The sequence below is a fragment of the Colias eurytheme genome, chromosome 29, assembly GCF_061535395.1.
Source record: "Colias eurytheme isolate Ceu_HAF_F1 chromosome 29, ilColEury1 Martin Lab GWU primary, whole genome shotgun sequence".
In the NCBI taxonomy this organism is placed as follows: domain Eukaryota; kingdom Metazoa; phylum Arthropoda; class Insecta; order Lepidoptera; family Pieridae; genus Colias; species Colias eurytheme.
In genome coordinates, this window is record NC_143008.1 from 5923859 (window position 1) to 5944556 (window position 20698).

Below are 20698 nucleotides of genomic sequence, written 5' to 3' on the forward strand. Positions count from 1 at the left end.
CAAACGTAAAAAATAATTCTTAGTCTTTCAAACATCACTATTACTAAAATACAAATTTAAAAGAAATAAAACATTTTTTTCTTTTTTTTATACTGGCAATTATCAAAATTCTTTATGAAAAAAGACAACAGAAATGGCGCCAAAAGGTGTAGAAAAATGGCGCCAAAATGACTAGCCGTTTCTCCTATACGGACATTTCAAAATTCTAAGACGTAGGTAGCCTTTGTCAAGAAATATGATGGGCTATAGTTTTCTTAAATAAATTATTAGAATATTGAAGGGTGAGCCGCTAAACAAAGGGGTTACGTGATTTAATACATTATCTGTGTACAGTCGCGTAAAAAATATTGTTAAAGTTAAACATGTATTTATTTTTTGTAGATTGTTTCAAATTCAGATAAAATAACATGCGTTCCTCATTAAATTTCTCTTTTTCACATGTGAAGTTCTTATTTTTGACTAAAAGGCCATGTCTTTACTCTTTACGCTTGGTGTCGGTTATTCCTGTTTCAAGTTTCACTAAAAACGATTCTGTTGTTAAAGCGTAACTTCAGCAGTTCCTATAATATTAGACACAATGTATGTGTAATGAGATAGATAAAAATATAATAGCTTTTAATACTTTAAATTATTCATAGAGTTCAATTATAATTCAACATTTTGCTTAGACATTAATATTAACAGTTTTATATGTGCAATAATTAAGACCGCAACCTCACAGTATATCAAAACTATCTATCGGCGCGCTGCTTCGCACTCTATGTATTAAACTTAACAAATAATATCCATAAACATTCGCCTTTAATCACTCTGCCAAAAATCACGCTTAAAATTCGTTGCGTAGTTTTAAAGATTTACAGCCTTACTTATAAACGTCTCTCAAATTTAAGAGCCCCTCTTAGCTGTTGATCAACGTTTTTTTCACTTATAAACCCAATTCAGTGTTGAGAGGTGTGTAACAGTTAAATAATGTCAAAATTTAAGAAACGTCCGACCGTGTTTTAAATCTATTTGAGAGACATCATACATTTGCAGCCTTAAATCATAATATAGGGATGGAGCGACAGCGAATTTGTTATAGACAATGAAGTGGTACATCAGGCGAAGGCTATAATTAAATAAAAATATATCGCTCTTTTTCACTTTTCTTAACGATTGTACCCTGTTTTATTCAAAAAGGCTTACCTCGTCGGTAAACAAGCGTGGGAATGCTGCAACCGGTAGCATATTATATTAACTACGTCTTTAGCTTTGATTTGATTATAGCCATACTAATATCACAAATTCAAATTTACTTATTTCTTTATTTGCAGAATGTAGATTTATAAAGATAAATAAATAAATAATAAATAAATAAATATTTCGGGACAATTTTCACACACGGCACGATCTGATCCCATACTAAGCTAATAAGCTTTCGCTTGTGTTATGGAAACCAGATGGCTGATAAACATACATATGTATATAATTTGAAATAAATACTTATATAGATAATTAACACACAGAGCAAACATCTATGTTCATCACACAAATATTTGCCCTGGGTGGGGATCGAACCCACGACCTCTGGCTTGGAAGGCAGGGCCACTACCAACCAAGCCAACCGGCCAGCAGTCAAGATGTTAGGTAGGTACAGATTACATAGATTCTTAAACATTCTGGCTCGTAAATTTAGCATGCTTAAATCTAGGTATACTATAATAATATTATAAAGCTGAAGAGTTTGATTGTTTGTTTTAACGCGCTAATCTCAGGAACTACTTACGGGTCTGATTTTAAAAATTATTTCGGTGTTAGATAGCTCATTTATAGAGGAAGGCTATAATATATCATCACGCTACGACCAAAAGCTGTAGTGGAGCCACGGGGGTGAAACCACACGGAGCAGCTAGTAAATGATAAATTTTGAAGAATAGAATAAATTCTATCATGAGGCGGGATTCGAACCCGCGTCTTTCGCCTATCCGTAGTATATTACTTACTCTGTGGCCTTACCAGGGCGATACCTGACCTCTCGACCACCCGTGATCCCGCCAGAGCAATCGAATGTATTCTACTCCTTCGGTCTTATATGTAAGGACAAATCATCTCAATAGATGGTGTGGGAAGATAATTTCGTCGCTCCGGCCGCGGCAACGCGAAAGACGAGCCGTAAGCAGGGCTAACAGCGACACTACATAAAAAATAGTTTATTTTAAATTTTCAACGCGAATGTTATGATACTACAGCACCGATTTGGATGAAATTTGGAATAAAAAATTGTTAACGATTCAGGGTCTAATATGGGCATTTTTTATATAGCATACCTATTATACAAGCACTAAGGTATCACTCATCTACATTAAAAATAAATAATATTTGAAATCGGTTCAGTAGTTTTAAAGTAAGTAAGAACTTACATAGGTATTACATAGGTATATTTTTTTTATTCAGAATAAAATATTCCTTTTGATTTTCCAGAAGAACTTAATTCTCTTTAAATATTTCAAAGAAATGTAACATGTAAGTTTCTATGTAACAGGGAATTAGTAAATACATATTATTTTATTTGCTAACAAAAAAAATATCTTGTCATGTATTAATTTTTAACAATAACTATATATTATGGTACCTATTTACATCAATGTATTTCTTGGTATAAAAAATTACTAAATAATCGTGTTGTCGAGACAGGAGAGTTTCATAACATTTCACAGAAAACAAAAGTGTATTTAAATGCAAAAAATAATAAATAATATGTACAATCCCCTTCCAACAACTAAGTGAATTACTACTTCTTCGCCATTTATTCATTTATTTATTTACAATTAAATAACTAATTATACTACTTCAAAAACAATACTCATATCATACACTTTTCATTATCATATATCAGAAAGAGCGAAGGACCCAGACCGGTTCCTTGTAGCACCCCTAACCAATATTTCCTACAATTCACATAAAATCATCATCATCATCATCATCACTGCTCCCAGAATCAGAACACACATCTATATAACACGGATCGTCCAAATAAACATCGTTTTTAAGATATTGTTCTTCAATTTTACTAACTTCGGCGCAATAGTGCAACCAATGTATAGGTTTCATGATATCTAGTTTTTCCTTTATAAGCTGTGGTACTTCATCTTGTGGTATATTGTCTGTCATCATCTGTCTCTTTAGACCTGCCCAAATCTTTCCCATGGGATTTAGATCGTTATGGAAGGGTGGTATACGCAGTACCTGAAAGAAAATTTATCATTACATAGTATAAAACAAAGTCGCTTTCTCTGTCCCTATGCCCTATGTATGCTAAAATCTTTAAAACTACGCAACGGATTTTGATGCGGTTAATTTAAATAGATAGAGTGATTGAAGAGGAAGGTTTTAGTATATAATTTATTATGTTTTAGACAAAGCGGGCGAAGCCGCGGGCTGAATGTTAGTAATGAATAATTTTTAAAGAACAGAAATAGTTCATTTTCGAGGTGGGCTGGACTTTGAGACTTTCGCCTAATCCCGATTGCTTCTATCTTTCAAAAATTTTCACAATGAATGATGTTAAAGTAAATATCAGAAAGAAAGAAGAAAAAGATAAATAAATATTATATATTATTAAATATTTTATATTTTATATTATTAAATATTTTATATTATTATCAGATAAATAAATATTATAGGACATTATTACACAAATCGACCTAGTCCCACAGTAAGCTCAATTAAGGCTTGTGTTGCGGGTACTAGGCGACGATAAATATAATATTTAATAAATACATATATATAGATAAACACCCAGACCCAAGAACAAATAATTGAGTTCATCACACAAATATTTGCCCTGACCGGGGATCGAACCCGGAACCGTCGGCTCAGTAGGCAGTTACTTACCACTGCGCCAACCGCGTCGTCAAAGATCAGAGATAGGTATATAAGAATTTTTGTTAAAAATGACACCACATTCACCCATGATAATAATTGTAAAATTCTTTATTTTTTTACAGATTAATAATTATTAACGTGAATGAAAACAATTTTTGGAAGTATGTTTGTTACTATTTGATAATACTCGGCAATGATGTAAACTTATGTACCAGAATAACACATAAGGGGGCATCCATAAATTACTTGAGGTGTTTAAGGGGTCGAGTCAAATCTCATCTAATCTTACGTTGGATTGAGTTCAAAAATTAAAAAAAAAACACCTCACGTAATTTATGGACGCCCCCTAATTTGTTAATAGAATTTCTACTATATTAAAAACACCCTAAATTCTTACCTTATGTCCCAACGCGTTTAAAACCGCATCCACAGCATACGCCGGCTCCGGCCTATTCTTCTTTAGAATTTCTATCAATTGCGGTCTAGTCAATTCACTAGAAACAATTATACCATTCTCTTGAAGCCACACTTGTATTTCCTCCTTAGACGAATTATATGTTGGAGTACTGTTTATCAGTTTATTATGATGTACTGCATTATCCATAACTATTAGAGAGTTTTCTTTTAAATTTGGCGCCAGTTTTTGTTGCACCCATTGTATGAAATCGTCTTGGCTTATATTATCTTCTTCAAATTTTAACTGGGCTTTTTCAACGACTTCTGCTCCTTGGATAAAACCAGATTTGCTACCAGCATGCATAATTAGATATGACTGTTTTTTGTTAGGATTATTTCCATCTGGAGACAATTTAGATTATTTTATAAATAAATAAATAAATAAATAAATATTCCAGGCCAATTTTCACACACGGCACGATCTGATTCAATACTAAGCTTTCGCTTGTGTTATGGAAACCAGATGGCTGATAAACATATTATATACATATAATTTTAAATAAATACATACTTATATTGATAATAATTAACACCCAGACACAGTGTAAACATCTAGGTTCATTATACAAATATTTGCCCTGGGTGGGAATCGAACCCACGACCTCTGGCTTGGAAGGCAGGGTCACTACCACTAAACAAGCCAACCGGTCAGTCAATTATTTTATTTATTTACTAGCGGTCCGCCCCGGCTTCACCCGTGGTACATGTTTATGTTTTCATAAGAACCATCTTCGTACTTTAAGGAATATTATAAAAAAAAGAATTAACGAAATCGGTTCAGCCGTTCTCAAGTACGCTTACCAACACATTTTGCGATTCATTTTTATATTATAGACTGGTTTAAACACACTAATTATAACTCCTTGACATAGACCGCCTACTTGGTACAGTGGTTAACGCGTGAGCGTAGAACCGAGGAGTCCTGGGTTCGATTCCCAGTGGAGACGATAAAAAAAAATGTCTCGGTCTGGCAGGACACAGAAGGCTGATCCTACTTGTCCCTAAATGAAATGCATCAGTGAAACAGATGTATGTTGATGACACGGGACTTCACTTTTTCTTACATACTTATAAGTAGACTAGCACAGAAGGTGGCCTTATAACTTAGCAGTAATCTCTTCCAGGCAACCCACTGTGTGTGTTAATCAAATTTAACTAATATATTTCTTATATCTTACCTATAGTGGCAACTTCTATGCATGTCTCATCCAAGTATATAACTGGTAGTTTCTCAATTTCTTCATTTTGTTTTATTGCCTAAAATTAAAAAAATAAAATTAATATCATCTACCTAACCATCCCTACTTCCCTACTAATCCCTACTTCCATACTAATCCATACTTAATATTATAAATGCGAAAGTAACTCTGTATGTCTGTCTGTCTGTTACGCTTTCCCGCTTAAACCTCTCAACCGATTTTGATGAAATTTGGCACAGATAATCTTAAGACCCTGAGAAAGAACATAGGCTACCTTTTATCAAAACACCACGCGGGCGAGCCGCGGGCGGAAGCTAGTGTACCTATAACTTAAGTAAAATTCCAAGATCGCGTCATGGTGATACCACAGTATTACAATATTATTTCCTACAGTAAGGAATCGCCTTTGATGTCGCGCGATGCCGCCGCCAGCGTAGGTACTTACGCTGCCACACGAAAATACGCTAGGGTTGCAACAAATGGGAAATAAAACTATTTTGATTATTAATATTATGATGAAATCATTTATTCATATGTACATTCAAAATAATTGCGATTATTAAATCTGATGTAATTATTTGTTCATAAATATATAATTACAGATATTGCACTGCTAAATATTATTTACGTGGACACTTTATTTTTGGATGTTCTTAATTGTATATTATACCATTTAACTAAGTAATGCATTCGCATTGGGATGTACAATCTGATTAGAAAATAATGAGGACAACATATAGGTAGGTACCGGTCAAATGTGGCTACTTGACCACATTTTTTTACTTTTTCTTAGCTAACTTATTTATGTTAAACTTTTATTAACATTTTATGATTTGTTCATGTCATGAATGATTTCATCATTCACTTTTACTAGGTATTTCTTTAAAATATATTGAATCTGACATTATTTACAAATAAACGTAATACAGGTCAAGTTGGCACTGATGTGGTATCTTGACCTTGCACATTAGTTTTCATAGGTAGATGCTTAACATTCTTGTTTTAGGCTAAGTTGCTATTACTTTTTAAGTCTTTGACTTTTTAAATATTTCAGCCCGAAGCTTTACAATAAACTGTTAAGCTCTGGCTACCTGGTCAAGTTGCCACGGGATTTGTAATGATTTCATACAAAGCATTACATGTCGGATAGGGTTGTCACAAATAAGACACAAATTTTAATGAACTATTTATTTATTAAACTAAATTTAATACATTTGTATATGTATATTACTTAATACTTATAGGTATTTATTAATAGGTAAGGAAACATTTATTTTTCATTAGAAATATGCTAAATCGTTGTCATCAAAGAGAGTATAAGTATCTTGATTGTCCGAAATTTGCAGCAAATTTATTGATTTTACCATGCAAAACTCGAAACAGATAAAAAAAGGAAAAAATGCAGTCACGTTATTTTTTGTGTCAACCCTAGGCGTCGGTCAAGTTGCCACGCAGCGGTCAATGGCAACTTGACCTAACCTGAGGCATCAATGCCCAAGCAAATATTTCGACAGATGAGCCTAAAATTGGATAGTTCTCACTGTAAAATCAATCTCTAGGGTTTATTACACAACATATCAAAACTGTACTCACCTGAGATGTGCAGTTTAAGCTCTACAAACATAATAATACTGACACCGGCAAAAGATCCTTAGTCACAGTCACACTTCGATACGTTATATTGCGAGAACCAACAGCGTTACCGCTTTAAAATTAAAATATGTTGCCAATTAATATTTTAAAAACCTACCAACATCGATACGTTAGGTCAATTTGCTTTCAATTCTACAAAATTTGATATTTTGTTGTTAAACGGAAGGTGTGGTCAAGTTGCCAAGTAAAGGTCAAGTAGCCACATTTGACGGTACATAGCTTTGATTTTAATTCAACAGATACAATTAATACAATCTTTCTGAAATATTGTTTCCTTCTGGGATTTCAATGTAGATTTACATCCGTAAACGGAACAGTTTTTGCGCGTCATAATAGAATATGTAAGTACCTATGTATAATAAAATTATTACACAAAAAATACGACTGCGTCGTCCTTTCGCGATAGTTAATGCAAACTCAGCGTGATTGCATTAAGCGGCCCTCGTCGCCCGACCCCCCGCCAGTTCCCCTCCGTTTCTCTGCACAAGTACATTCGTCGCCATACTGTAGGATGGTAATACTGTGGTGATACCATCACGTCATGGAGTGAGGCGATGATTTTGGTAGGTAACTTTGTAACTTGTCAAAGAAGTTTTACTTCTATCACGTGTGCTCGGTACACACGATCTGTTTTTTATTTAAAAAGAACTATTAAAATGAGTCCACAAACGACGAAGTGAAAAAAATTGAATCCTATCCTATCCTACCCTAAGAAAATCAATCAGTGAAACAGATGTATAAATAATGCATGCTTATTGCTTACCCCACTAGGGGACCTGGGACTTCACTTTTTTTTATCCTATCCTACTAATATTATAAATACGAATGTTTGTGAGGTATGTGTATGTTTATTCCACAAACGTAAATACTACTACTGAACCGATTACAGACTACAGTGAAATTTAGGACACATATAGAGGGTAACTTGGATTAACACATAGGATGGGGTTTATCCCGGAAATCCCACGGGAACGGGAACTACCTATGTGGCTTTTTCTTTGAAAACGCGGGTGAAGCCGCGGGCGGAAAGGTAGTAAACAATATAATAAGTCGAAGTAGTTAGTAAGTAACTTGTTCAAAATTTGAAGACACAAAAATAATAATTAAAATCGGTCTAGCCGTGCGCGTTCAGAAGAAAACGCACGCACAAAATAAATATAAAATATAAAGATACAATCGAATCCTCCTTTTTTCAAAATCGGTTTACATACCTGCAAATAATACGCGCGACTGGCAGACAGATCATTCCGTTCCACCAACACACGTCTATTTGTCTTCGATCTCACGTACTTAAAACCTATATTCTTTATAATCTTCCGTAATGTTTCCCTGCTCCCTTGAAAGCCGATTTCCTCTCGCAAAATCTCATACAACTTATTCACAGTGGGAACTTTTTGCTTATGAGAATAGAACTCGTGTATTTTCCGACGTAAGAGTCCTTCTTCATATTCGTCTAGAATTATTTTGTCACACCTAATTTTTCTGGTTTTATTTCTCCACGGCTTAGACGTTGATGGCTGGGGTGTATTCCTGTCCTTGACTATTCTCTGTACACTTCGCCTGCTAATGCCTGAAAATATATATCACTATCACTATCACTACATAGTATAAAACAAAGTCGCTTTCCCTGTCCCTATGTCCCTTTGTATGCTTAAAATCTTTAAAACTACGCAACGGATTTTGATGCGGTTTTTTTTAATAGATAGAGAGACTCAAGAGGAAGGTTTTAGTATATAATTTATTAGGTTTTAGACAAAGCGGGCGAAGCCGCGGGCGGTAAGCTAGTATATTTATATTTTAATTGACCACAATCTCGCCTGATGTCACAGAGTACATTATTATAACTACATTTTTATAACTGGGTACCTATAGAGTCTTCAGTCGGGGTCTCCTACTAGCGACATCTATTACGCAATGTTCGAACTACAACTCATTACCTAGAGTGTTCTCCCCAGGCTTTTCTTTTCAATTTCTAGTTTTATAATTTTATTCGATTTCAGGGGGTTTAATCCAATTAAAACACTTAAATGAGATAAATATCATTTATATCCTCTTCCTTTAATCTTTATTGCAATAATTAAAAGCTTCTCCTTGAATGGAGTCTTCAGAATCGAAGTGTTTATTGATACCGCTAATTTTAATATATTTTTCGATTGAGTCCATACATTTTTGTGCAGGTTTTAGAGGTGTTACATTTCTCAATAACTCTTTGCCACTGCGGGTTTTTGCATTTTGTAAACTTCCATTCATTGAATCAAATGAATTATCTATAAAGATTAATAATTCTGCAGTGTCCTTTGCATCCTCAGGAAGAATTCCATTCTCTGAAAAAAAAGGAAAATATATTTAGTTACCCAATGATTCAAAAAAGTATATTAGCATAAGTACACCGACTAATTTATTAACTGCAGTAAAGTGTATCTTGTATGTTGAAGAGAAAAAAACAACAAAATGAATGAAAACTATCCTATATACCCCAGGTTTCAATCTATTTCTACACAGAATTTTATCTCACTCGCCGTTTTCCCGTGGAAGCATAACAGACAGGTTACTTTCACATTTATAATATTAGTAAAGATCGCAACAGTATTCATTCATTTTTAAAAGGGTAGTAATAAAAGTACCGACAAAAAATTGAGAATACTGATTGAGAAAAGAGCTTTTCATTTACCTACAAATCCCAAAAAATGTATATTGAAAAATGAATAAATTACAAATACAAAAAAAATACCGCTTATACTGTCCATGACTGGTGACTTTACCTTACCAACAGACATGGAAATCACTACATAGTATAAAACAAAGTCGCTATCTCTGTCCCTATGTCCCTATGTGCCTTTGTATGCTTAAATCTTTAAAACTACGCAACGGATTTTGATGCGGTTTTTTTAATAGATAGAGTGATTCAAGAGGAAGGTTTTAGTATATAATTTATTAGGTTTTAGACAAAGCGGGCGAAGCAGCGGGTGCTAAGCTAGTCTAGTAATTGAATAATTTGCCTTTGTCTGTACAGAACCCAAAATAATATAAATTTCTTACTTGATAACCTAAGTGTGGGGACAGCATTAATTGAAAGTGTTTTGTTCCTGGTGTGATATTTGCCCTCAAAATGTAAGTGGCATACTCTTCGGTACTTAAAGATGTATTCATTATCCTTTCCCAAAATGTCACCTCCAACATTATATATCCAGGTTCTAAAGCGATCAATATCTTTATTAGGGTTAGGAAATTTGTGAAGAATTTCATTAGCCAAACCTGAAAACAAAGTATAATTATGACACCACAATGCAAGATCGTTCACACCATTCATCATCATTCCATGACAAGGGATTCAGGTCAAAAAATTAATTTAAATTTTACTATTAAACTAGCTTTTGTCAGCGGCTTTGCTTGTCCTTTCTCCTAAAGGAAATTTAATAGGTAACAAGATACATTAACCAAAAGATACAGTATTGGTTAACCCAAATACCCAAATGATATCTAGCATTATCGTAGAAAGTTATTTTTCCAGTTTAGAAATTGACAACATAAAAAACCTATTTTTATTCTATTAGTTATTCTATATTCACTCACCACAATTTGGCACACAACACTTTTTTTCTGCCGCCATTGCAGCAAATTGGAGTCCATGAAATGTAGCCGGGTTCGGATAAAAAACAGTTGTCGGAGTCCAAAACAGAGCACAGGTCAAAGAAATGTAACAGAGCCACCAAAGTCCATAAAACAAAGCCAAATCGTCGTGAGAAAATCCAAAATAACGCGAAAACCACCATTTAAAGAAAAATATAAACTTTTTGAACATGACATTGACACATGTAATTTGTTTGATCCGAACAAAGATTTTAGAACGAAGCGTTATAAAATTGCAATTTTCGGATAAATACTAATTAGATATTTCCAATTTTTGTATACAATAGTTTGCTTTTAAAATATTATTTACATTATTTGAGTTCATTATTAAAAATTAATTTCTTACTATTATAATAAATGTATTTATTATTTTGTTCAAAATGCATTATAGGTGGTGCCATCTTATAGCGAATGTTCGAACTATTCCGTGTTCACGATTTTGTACTGGAGTTAAAATGTACTGAGTGAAACGACCCTCTGTTCACTCTACGCTTGAAGACTATAATATAATAAATATAGAAATTATATATGTTTAAATATTAAAAATAATCTTATTATTATCGAGTTTTGATCATCCTTTTATGTTTTTTTTAAGTAATAACTAGCTTTCACGCGGCTTCGCTCGCTTTGTAGAAAACTTGATAATACTAAAACGACTAGAAAATAGTACTATACATATTATATATTGTGCTAAAAGTTAAAACCTTCCATTTTGTAAATAAGTGGCTATATTATAAAACCTCATCCAAATCCGTCGTAATTTTAAAGATCTAAGCATATAGGTACCTATACTAGGATTATAGATGACGGACAGACAGCAACAACGACTTCGTTTTACAATAAGTAGGTAGTGAATTATTATCTATACTTAAGAATAGTAAATAAAGGAAGAGTTTTGTATGAACATGCTAATCTCGGGAACGATTGAGCCAATTTAAAAGAAAATCTTTCTACTGTTGGATTGTAACCTTAGATCTTGTAACTTTTTTATATTGATAACACGTTTTACGCCCCTACAGAACGTAACCGATAGATGGCGCTTTTGGTTTTCTTAATGTTTATTCTTTCACGAGTTGCACTTGCGCTTTTGATATATTTTGTATCATTACGTACATCGTTCGTGTTCGTTTCATGGCAAAGAAAATTTATTTTATTTTGCAATTTTAACATAAATGGAATTAATTAGGTACCTACTTAATATTGTTTAAAATGAAACATACCTACTGCAGCCGCAACGCGTTCGTGAAGCTTTTGGAAGGGTAATACAGGCCCGTCATTTCGCTTTTCCAATTCAAAAAACTCGAAAACCTTCAAAATAACTTGCCTCGCGGCGGTTTTTATCATGCTGGGCATGTTTTTAAATAAAAAATACTCTGAGAGTAATACGACAAGGGTATCTTGGCGCATTTATGACATTGACAGAACTGAGAACGGATGGCAAATTGGCCGCAAAGCGTCGGCTTTCGCGTCGCGTCGTCATGCTTGCGAAAAGGTTACCTACCGTTTAAAAAAATCACGGATTTTTCCCAACATTGTAAATTTGTCTAAGCAGATGGATACGGTTAATTCCGACGAGATATTAAATTGCTATGAAGATTAGTATCAATTTCCAAGATAATATTATATTATGTTCGCACATTGCGTGAAGCTGCTCTGCTCTGCGAGTCGCCTTTTCAATTTGACTACTCAAACATGACTCAAACACATTAATCGTTCATTAAAATTTTCAATAGGTAACTTAGATTTACCGTCACGAAAATTACTCCACTTATAGTCTGTCCACCTAAGCTGTCCACTATAAGAATTGCTTTTTGACAGCTCGACGGGTGATACCAGAAGTGATGTTCAAAAGATTATCGATTGTGATACCATTTCAATTATAAATTCAAAATATTATCATAAATCGAATCAGGTACGTAAATAATAATTACAACGTAAACGTACTAATAAGATATGTAATAATAAGACCACATATCTATGCATTGTATGTTAAAACTAAACTAAACTAATATTTTATTATCTATTGGTTTCTATCTTACAATTTGGTTGTCTTTACGTTTAAATTATATAACATAATAGAAGAGTTTTTCTGTATCGGATATATTTTACAGAGTATTTCTATCGATTATTTTAATCTATCGACCCATCATTGAATAATTCTGTGTAGGCATCACTAAGAGCGTATACGCATTATGCGGGTAACCGCATTGCGGGTAGCCGTCCGGCTGACCGCAAGCACAATTATGTACGTAATATTCATTTCTATGCGCACTGTGCGGTCTGCGGTTGCATACATAATTGTGCTTGCGGTCAGCCGGACGGCTACCCGCAATGCGGCTACCCGCATAGTGCGTATACGCTCTAAGTGGGCGGGACCTGTCCATGAAGTACGATAATTATTTGTATGACATTTTAACATAGACAATACAATTAAACGCGTGAAGCTGTCAAAAAGCAAATAATATAATGGACAGAGTATAATCAATCCGATATCAAATCAAAATACCATGACTACAAGCCCCTTTCCGCAGTCAGACGTATGCTTAGATCTTTATACTTAGGTACACAAGAGATTTTGATGGGATTTTTTTAATAGATAGAATTAGGAGAAGTAGATATAGTTCTAGTAAATAATTTAAGTTTTCTACAAAGCGGGTGCAGCGGGCAGCCGCGCGCGGAATGCTAGTAAAATAAACATATATTTATTACTCCACGATGCTCTTGCTAATATTTTCAAATAAACATATATTCCAACAAAATTATCAATTCAGATACTGAAATGAATGAAAAAATTGAATTGAAAAAATAAAACACAGATAAACTATAAACGTATATTTATTCGTTCTCCTGGCTGCGGAAGCGGGCGGCTGCGTTGGTCACCCTGATGCTGAGCTGCTGGGCCCTCTACAATACTCTTGCAATTGAACCAAATAAACTAAGTCACATTAGAGCTAGCGCGCACGAGCAACTTTGTCTCCGCAACTATTTTGTCTCTCCCATCAATTTGTATGGGGAGTTGCGTCGCTACGTGCGCGCACTTTCATACTAGCCCATGGGCGGGAGAGACAAAATAGTTGCGGAGACAAAGTTGCTCGTGCGCGCTGGCTCTTACCAAGAACATTATAAAAAAAACTTTACTGCCATCTTTTAAATTTCATTCTATTATGTAAATTTAAATACAGACATTGCTCGGTGAAAAAAAAAGTATTCAATTTATTGGCGCCATTTTGCTTGCCTCAAATGTCAAAATCTGACATCAACTGTCAAAGTAAAACTCAAATATGACTCAAATCAGGTACTTAAAAAGAATAAAACACAGATAAACTATAAACGTATATTTATTCGTTCTCCTGGCTGCGGAGGCGGGCGGCCGCGTTGGTCACTCTGATGCTGAGCTGCTGGGCCCTCTCTACGATGGTCTTGCGGTTCTTGGAGGACACGCCGTGCGCGATCTCCGCGCAGTATTTCCTGTTTTGCATCATGAGGATCTCCAGTTCGCGGACGTTGTGCACGAGGACCTGTAAGAAGATTAATTTCAATTATTTACAAATTACTTTTTAACGTGATAACGTTTTTAAAATCGTTTTAGTCGGGTGACATGTTCAGAAACTTGTGTCACACCAAAACCTCACGAGCGCGATCGCAGGTATAACGAGAGAGAGACGGACCGATCTCCCGTCTCATCTCGAGCGCTGCCACTGCATTATGTTATCACGTAAACATCTCGATCGTAAACCTACTTTACAAACAACCAATTTTTTTTAATTCGTCAAGTAGAAAGACCAAGGTTTTGACTAAACTAAACTTAACTTAATTAAAAATGAATGCTGAGACTAAGGTATTATGTATTAGCTATTGTTTGCCTATAAAAATTGGCCACAAGTATTTGTTATTAATTTTGTTCATTTGCATACATTGGACCCATTCGTAATAAATTGTACGTCATATTAAAGAATATAAGAGATGCAGCACTCAAACTCGAAAATATAAATACAATTTGAAACAAATGTTGCATGTAAAGTGTATAAAATTGTGATTAGTAAGTTATTTATTGGGACTTGACTTCATTCATCAATACACTACAACCCGCGCGAGTCAACTTGAGACCTGCTACCTATACCCGTCTCTTTCACTCTCACGTGATAATATGGAGTGAAAGGGACAGGACCATTTTTCAGGTGTCAAGTTAACTCGCGCGAGTTATAGTTACGCATTCAAGAAATATGATAAACTAGTATTTCTTGGAACATGGTAAATCTACTTCTAAAGAGAAATTTCTTTAGAAGTATTTAAACCCTAATCTGTATGTTTCTGTAGTTTTTATTGGTGAGAATTTTTAATGAACTAGCGGTCCGCCCCGGCTTCGCTCGTGGTACATATTTACGTTTTCTCTACATAAAAACCATCCTCGTACTTCAAGGAATATAATAAAAAAAGAATTATCGAAATCGGTTCAGCCGTTCTCGAGTTATGCGCTTACCAACACATTTTGCGATTCATTTTTATATAATGAATAAAGATAATTCAATCACAAGCATTGAGGTATTATCACTACGTATAGAGAGGACACCACAAACAAAATCTGTGCGACAAGCGCGGCGGTGCGGGACGCACGTGGGGCGGATCATATACGAAGATATGCATACATTCAGCTTTCATTTTGCTGTATTATTTAAATTATTAGTGCAATATCTCAGCACACATGATGGCATTTTGAACAGAGCAATAGCACGTGGGCACAGCTCGGCACAGACTAAATGAGTTTGTGACAATTGCCTCTAATTCGTGTTACAAAGAGTGTAGTAGTGATACCCTATCTAGTATACGTAGTACGTAGTAACTCAATGATCACAAGGTGGAATTCTAATCCACTTCTGACGCCGTACCGTGTCAACACACTACCCTTATAGCACACCCCGGACACTCTGACAAAATTATCTCTCTAATTTCTATCTATACTAAAAAAACTGTATCTACTAATATGACCAAGCACCCATGTCTTAGTTGCTCAGAATAGGGTTTAGTAGATATTTTGATGTAGCAAGGTAAAAAATTGTAATTAAAATATGTATAATTATTAACACAGAGTGCCCTTGCATATTGTGTGGAAAAAGTTATTTTCATCAAAATTATTTATTCAGTTACAAATATGTTTACTATTTTACCAGTCATATAGACATCGTTTTAAGCATTTCAGTGCTTGTGTTAGAACACCTTGCTCTTCCGACAATACATTATCTTTTATTGTTACACAAATAACATTTTCTTGTGCTACACAACTAACTTGTCACCCGCGGCTCCGCCCGCATTTCGAAAGAAAACCCCGCATAGTTCCCGTTACCGTGGGATTTACGAGATAAAACCTATCCTATGTGATAATCCAAGTTACCCTCTATATGTGCTAAATTTCATCGTAATCGGTTCAGTGGTATTTGCGTGAAAGAGTAACAAACACACACATACACATCCTCATAAACTTGCGCATTTATAATATTAGTAGGATCTGATCAATGTTATCAAGCATAATAATCTTTGCTGTGTATCGTCTTTGTGGTAAACGCTAGCCATATTACTCGTGATCGTGCGGGGTGAGGTAAGTGTTTAATTATGACTCTGGCTAAGCAAACAAACTCCTTTTAAGTTTTTGATTTTGTGTCCAAGGGACACCCCATGCCATCTAGTAAGATGTTAATACAACCATCTCAACTCATTTTTACTTGGTTTCAATAAGTTTTGTGGACCATTATTTAAATAAATTACCTTGCGGAAGCCATTGGGCAGCATGTGGCGGGTCTTCTTGTTTGAACCATATCCAATGGTGGGCATCAAGTATTGACCCTTGAAACGCCTGCGCACTCTGTTGTCAATACCTGGAATTAACGAAGAATGTTTAAAAAAAAATTGTAGGGATATTTTAAATAATCTATACTAATATTATAAAGCTGAAGAGTTTGTTTGTTTGAACGCGCTAATCTCGGGAACTACTGGTCCGATTTGAAAAATTCTTTCGTGTTAGATAGCCCAATTATCGACGAAGGTTATAGGCTATACATCATCACGCTACGGCCAACAGGAGTGGAGCCACGGGATTGAAACCGCGCGGAGCAGCTAGTGTAGATATATTATGGAGTGTAAATAAACAATTTTACATCTGAAAATTGTCTTTTTATTTAATAATAAAAAAGACTGCTAGATTTTTATCTAGAAGTTTAAATTTATTGTAATGTTAAATTACCTATTAAGTTGTAAACTGTAATATTATGGTACAATGATATTATCTTAATATATATAAATCTCGTGTCACAATGTTTGTCCTCAATGGACTCCTAAACCACTTAACCGATTATAATAAAATTCGCACACCATGTGCAGTTCGATCCAACTTGAGAGATAGGATAGTTTAAACATGTAGGTACCACGGGCGAAGCCAGGGCGGACTGCTAGTATTATATATGTACAAGCAAAAATAAGAGTGTGAGAATAATAAAACTGTATCTTCTAATATGACCAAGCACCCATGTCTTAGTTGCTCGGAATAGGGTTTAGTAGATTTGATGTAGCAAGGTAACAAATTGTAATTAACATATTTAGTATGATTAACACAGAGTGCCCTTGCATATTGTGTTGAAAAAGTTATTTTCAGTGTCTATTGCTTTTGTAATATAAAATTATATTAAAATTATTTGTTCGGCTGCAAGATTAGTATGGTTTAAAACAAAAACATGAGCAAAAGCAAGTATTTCTTTAGGTATGTTATTCTGATACATAAGCTACAGCCAAATTTGAACAGTGGTTTTTTTTAACACACAATCATCATTTATAAATCTTTCATGTTATAATTTTATAAACATTAGTAATTTAATATTCAGCATGCACATATCTATGATATTGTGATATTATGGACCAGAATTCTAAAGTAAAAAGACCTGAAACCAGTATTTGATACAAATTAATTATCAGCCTAGTCTGTATGTGTAGTTTGATAGACAAATAAGAATTTGTATGTATCGTGTATAAGTATATAAAGGATAAGCCATGTGTCGTGTCATTTTTTGTTATACCAATAAGGTTATATTCAAAACATTCTTCCAGTGTTAGACTGAAAGTATGACTGTTTTTTGACAGTGTAAAACAATACATTCGAAAGAATATTAAATGTGTGCAATGATTTATTTATATTATTGAAGCAAGATTCATCAATTTTCTTAGTACAAGAACATTACTAGACTAGAGTAGATAATTTTTGAAACAAAAAAAAATCGCAGTCGGATGAAACCCATTAGAAAAGGAGGGGAATATGATGAAAATTAAAGGAAAAATAAATTACGGTCAATCCGAGTTCGGGAAAAGGGAGGGGGGAGCTTTTAAGAGAAAAAAATGGTTTCTCTTGATTTCCGACAAAACTACAAGTCCTACGGAAAAAAGTTCAATGGCAAAGTTGTAGATAATAAAAAGATCTACAACTTTTGTATTTACAATTTTTTCACATAACCTCAAAATTTAGGTGAAAAATTCAAAAAACCAAGTTTTTGGTTTTTTATTTTTATCTACTTCAAAATTTATTTTTTTTCTACGAAATTTGGTGGAAACTTGCTTTATTATGTCCTAAATACACTGTAGTTTATTTGACTGAAAATATTTATTTTTTCGCCTTACTTTGAATTAATACCAAAAAAACAACCTAATTTTCAATCGAAAAGTCACCCGTCAAAATATCAGCTTTTTTCAAAAACTTGGGGAGCCTTTTATTCATTGAAATCTCTACTTTCATATGGTGTAAAAAAAAATAAACATTACCATAGTAAATGTTCTCAGAAAATGCATACAAACAGTGTGAAAATGAGCTTTTACTAAATCAGGCACACTTCTCAAACTACCTGAAATGTTTTTATCGACATCATTTTGCTTTTGAATATGCTGTAAAATATTATACTTAGAACAGATAATTGTTTTTCTTTTGAAATATTACCGAAAATCCGATACAAGAGAAGATATAGAGTTCGAGAAGTGTGCCTGATTTAGTAAAAGCTAATTATGACACTGTTTGTAAGCATTTCCTGAGAACATTTACTATGGTAAGGTTTATTTTTTTTACACCATATAAAAGTAGAGATTTTGATGAATAAAAGGCTCCCAAAGTTTTTGAAAAAAGCTGATATTTTGACGGGTGACTTTTCGATTGAAAATTAGGTTGTTTTTTTGGTATTAATTCAAAATAAGGCGAAAAAATAAATATTTTCAATCAAATAAATTACAGTGTATTTGGGACATAATAAAGCAAGTTTCTACCAAATGTCGTAGAAAAAAAATAAATTTTGAAGTAGTTAAAAATAAAAAACCAAAAACTTGGTTTTTTTAATTTTTCACCTAAATTTTGAGGTTATGTGAAAAAATTGTCAATACAAAAGTTGTAGATTTTTTTATTACCTACAACTTTGCCATTGAACTTTTTTCCGTAGGACTTGTAGTTTTGTCGGAAATCGAGAGAAACCATTTTTTTCTCTTAAAAGCTCCCCCCTCCCTTTTCCCGAACTCGGATTGACCGTAATTTATTTTTCCTTTAATTTTCATCATATTCCCCTCTTTTTCTAATGGGTTTCATCCGACTGCGATTTTTTTGCACTTTTTATTATTTTTAAAGGGATCTACCCCAGTGTATACAGTAATGTTAATCGCTAAAAGCGGACGATTGAAAGATAACCTCAAACCTTTATTATTTTAGGAATATTTTAGATATTAAACTATTCGCGTGGAGATTTAACATTACAAAAGCATGTATTAGTGTGATTATTCTAATAAAATTACGGTAAAGCATGATTCTTGTTTACAAAAAAAATACAAAATGTGGCTAAGTTACCAATAACATTCACATACCTCTAGGTTTACGCCAGTTACGTTTAAGTTTGTCATAGCGATCGGATTGATGTCTGATGAATCTTTTCGTCCTCTTTTTGACGATAGTCGGCCTATATACCGGTCTGATTGCCATTTTGACTTTGTTTCTGTAGCGAAACGCGGCTGTGAACCACGCGGTGACACGGCCGCACGAAAAGGAAGAAGGAATAGACAAGAACAAATATTCCTAGAGTTTCAGTGCGTTTTCAATGTCACAAAATATTAAAAAAAAATGATTTCTACTATCTATGGCGTTTAGACATATAAAAGTTGCAAGTTTATAACTTTTGCTAAATTCTGTGCTAATATATATAATATAATAATGAGTGCTAAATTTGTATTACATATATTTCAAAAATAAGTCAATTTGAAAGTATGTTTGTATGTATATAAACCGGTCTGGAAAGAAATAATATTATATAAAATTCTTTTAAAAAATATTGACGATATTTATTAAAGTAGGAGATTAATCTCAATATTGTTCTTTGTTATATTTTTTACCTTTTAGTATTTACTTACGAAATATTGCTGCTTTAATTAATAATATATTTATGTTAAATGAGTTACCTTTATATAAACCTTACTAAATAATTAATTTTGTATCCTCATGGGAACTTTAGTCTTCAGGTACTGACAATACTTAATAGACTATTTTTCACTCACGTAAAAATTTACTTATATTATTAAATGATAAAATGAAAAGGGTTTTACTTATTTATTTTAAAACATATATTTTGATGTATTTTAATGTGTTGTTGTAGTTTTAACAAAGAATAAATAATAATAAAATTTAAAATAACTATTTATGTATGTAAACATTTAAATAATTAATATTTAAAGAATCCTATAATATCTTTTCAATTTTAAATAAACAATTGAAATGTGATTTTGCAGATTAAAGCGTTTTTTTTTTTGAGCTAAAATCCAAATAATTATTTAAACGAATTTATAACATCTGTACATATCCATAGACAACGATTTATGACATTACAAAATGCGCT

The 20698-nt window shown here is 33.5% G+C and overlaps 2 protein-coding genes and 1 non-coding gene across 4 annotated transcripts; all 3 read right to left on the reverse strand.

Annotated features, from left to right (window-relative positions):
* Positions 1–2806: 2806 nt before the first annotated feature.
* LOC149896296 (uncharacterized) lies at positions 2807–12180 on the reverse strand. Of its 2 annotated transcripts, XM_090118267.1 has the most exons (7): positions 10746–10988; positions 10212–10427; positions 9338–9496; positions 8384–8742; positions 5499–5577; positions 4262–4662; positions 2807–3225 (listed from the first exon to the last, which is right to left on the reverse strand). In XM_090118267.1, the coding sequence occupies exons 1-7, from the start codon at positions 10972–10974 to the stop codon at positions 2935–2937; spliced, it is 1734 nt and encodes a 577-aa protein (XP_089974393.1). In that variant the 5' UTR covers positions 10975–10988; the 3' UTR covers positions 2807–2934. The 2 variants fall into 2 exon arrangements, with proteins under 2 accessions (XP_089974393.1, XP_089974394.1); XM_090118268.1 differs by lacking the exons at positions 9338–9496; positions 10212–10427; positions 10746–10988 and adding an exon at positions 12023–12180.
* Positions 12181–14122: 1942 nt separating this feature from the next.
* Positions 14123–19873, reverse strand: RpL32 (Ribosomal protein L32). The gene is made up of 3 exons (XM_090118177.1): positions 19677–19873; positions 16563–16672; positions 14123–14320 (listed from the first exon to the last, which is right to left on the reverse strand). The coding sequence occupies exons 1-3, from the start codon at positions 19789–19791 to the stop codon at positions 14141–14143; spliced, it is 405 nt and encodes a 134-aa protein (XP_089974303.1). The 5' UTR covers positions 19792–19873; the 3' UTR covers positions 14123–14140.
* LOC149896298 (small nucleolar RNA psi18S-841/snoR66) lies at positions 17291–17419 on the reverse strand. Its single transcript, XR_016458414.1, has one exon. It is a non-coding gene; the product is annotated as a small nucleolar RNA psi18S-841/snoR66 (small nucleolar RNA).
* Positions 19874–20698: the final 825 nt, after the last annotated feature.

What these genes read in the sequence shown, in the direction of transcription:
- LOC149896296 (XM_090118267.1), bottom strand. Translation starts at nt 10,974, where the DNA reads ATGTTCAAAAAGTTTATATTTTTCTTTAAATGGTGGTTTTCGCGTTAT. An exon ending in GTGTTGTGTGCCAAATTGTG is followed by an intron (nt 10,428 to 10,745) that starts GTGAGTGAATAT and finishes CTTTGTTTTCAG; the next exon opens with GTTTGGCTAATGAAATTCTT. An exon ending in TAAACGCGTTGGGACATAAG is followed by an intron (nt 3,226 to 4,261) that starts GTAAGAATTTAG and finishes ATTTTCTTTCAG; the next exon opens with GTACTGCGTATACCACCCTT.
- RpL32 (XM_090118177.1), bottom strand. Translation starts at nt 19,791, where the DNA reads ATGGCAATCAGACCGGTATATAGGCCGACTATCGTCAAAAAGAGGACG. An exon ending in TAACTGGCGTAAACCTAGAG is followed by an intron (nt 16,673 to 19,676) that starts GTATGTGAATGT and finishes CGTTAATTCCAG; the next exon opens with GTATTGACAACAGAGTGCGC. An exon ending in TGCCCAATGGCTTCCGCAAG is followed by an intron (nt 14,321 to 16,562) that starts GTAATTTATTTA and finishes ATCTTCTTACAG; the next exon opens with GTCCTCGTGCACAACGTCCG.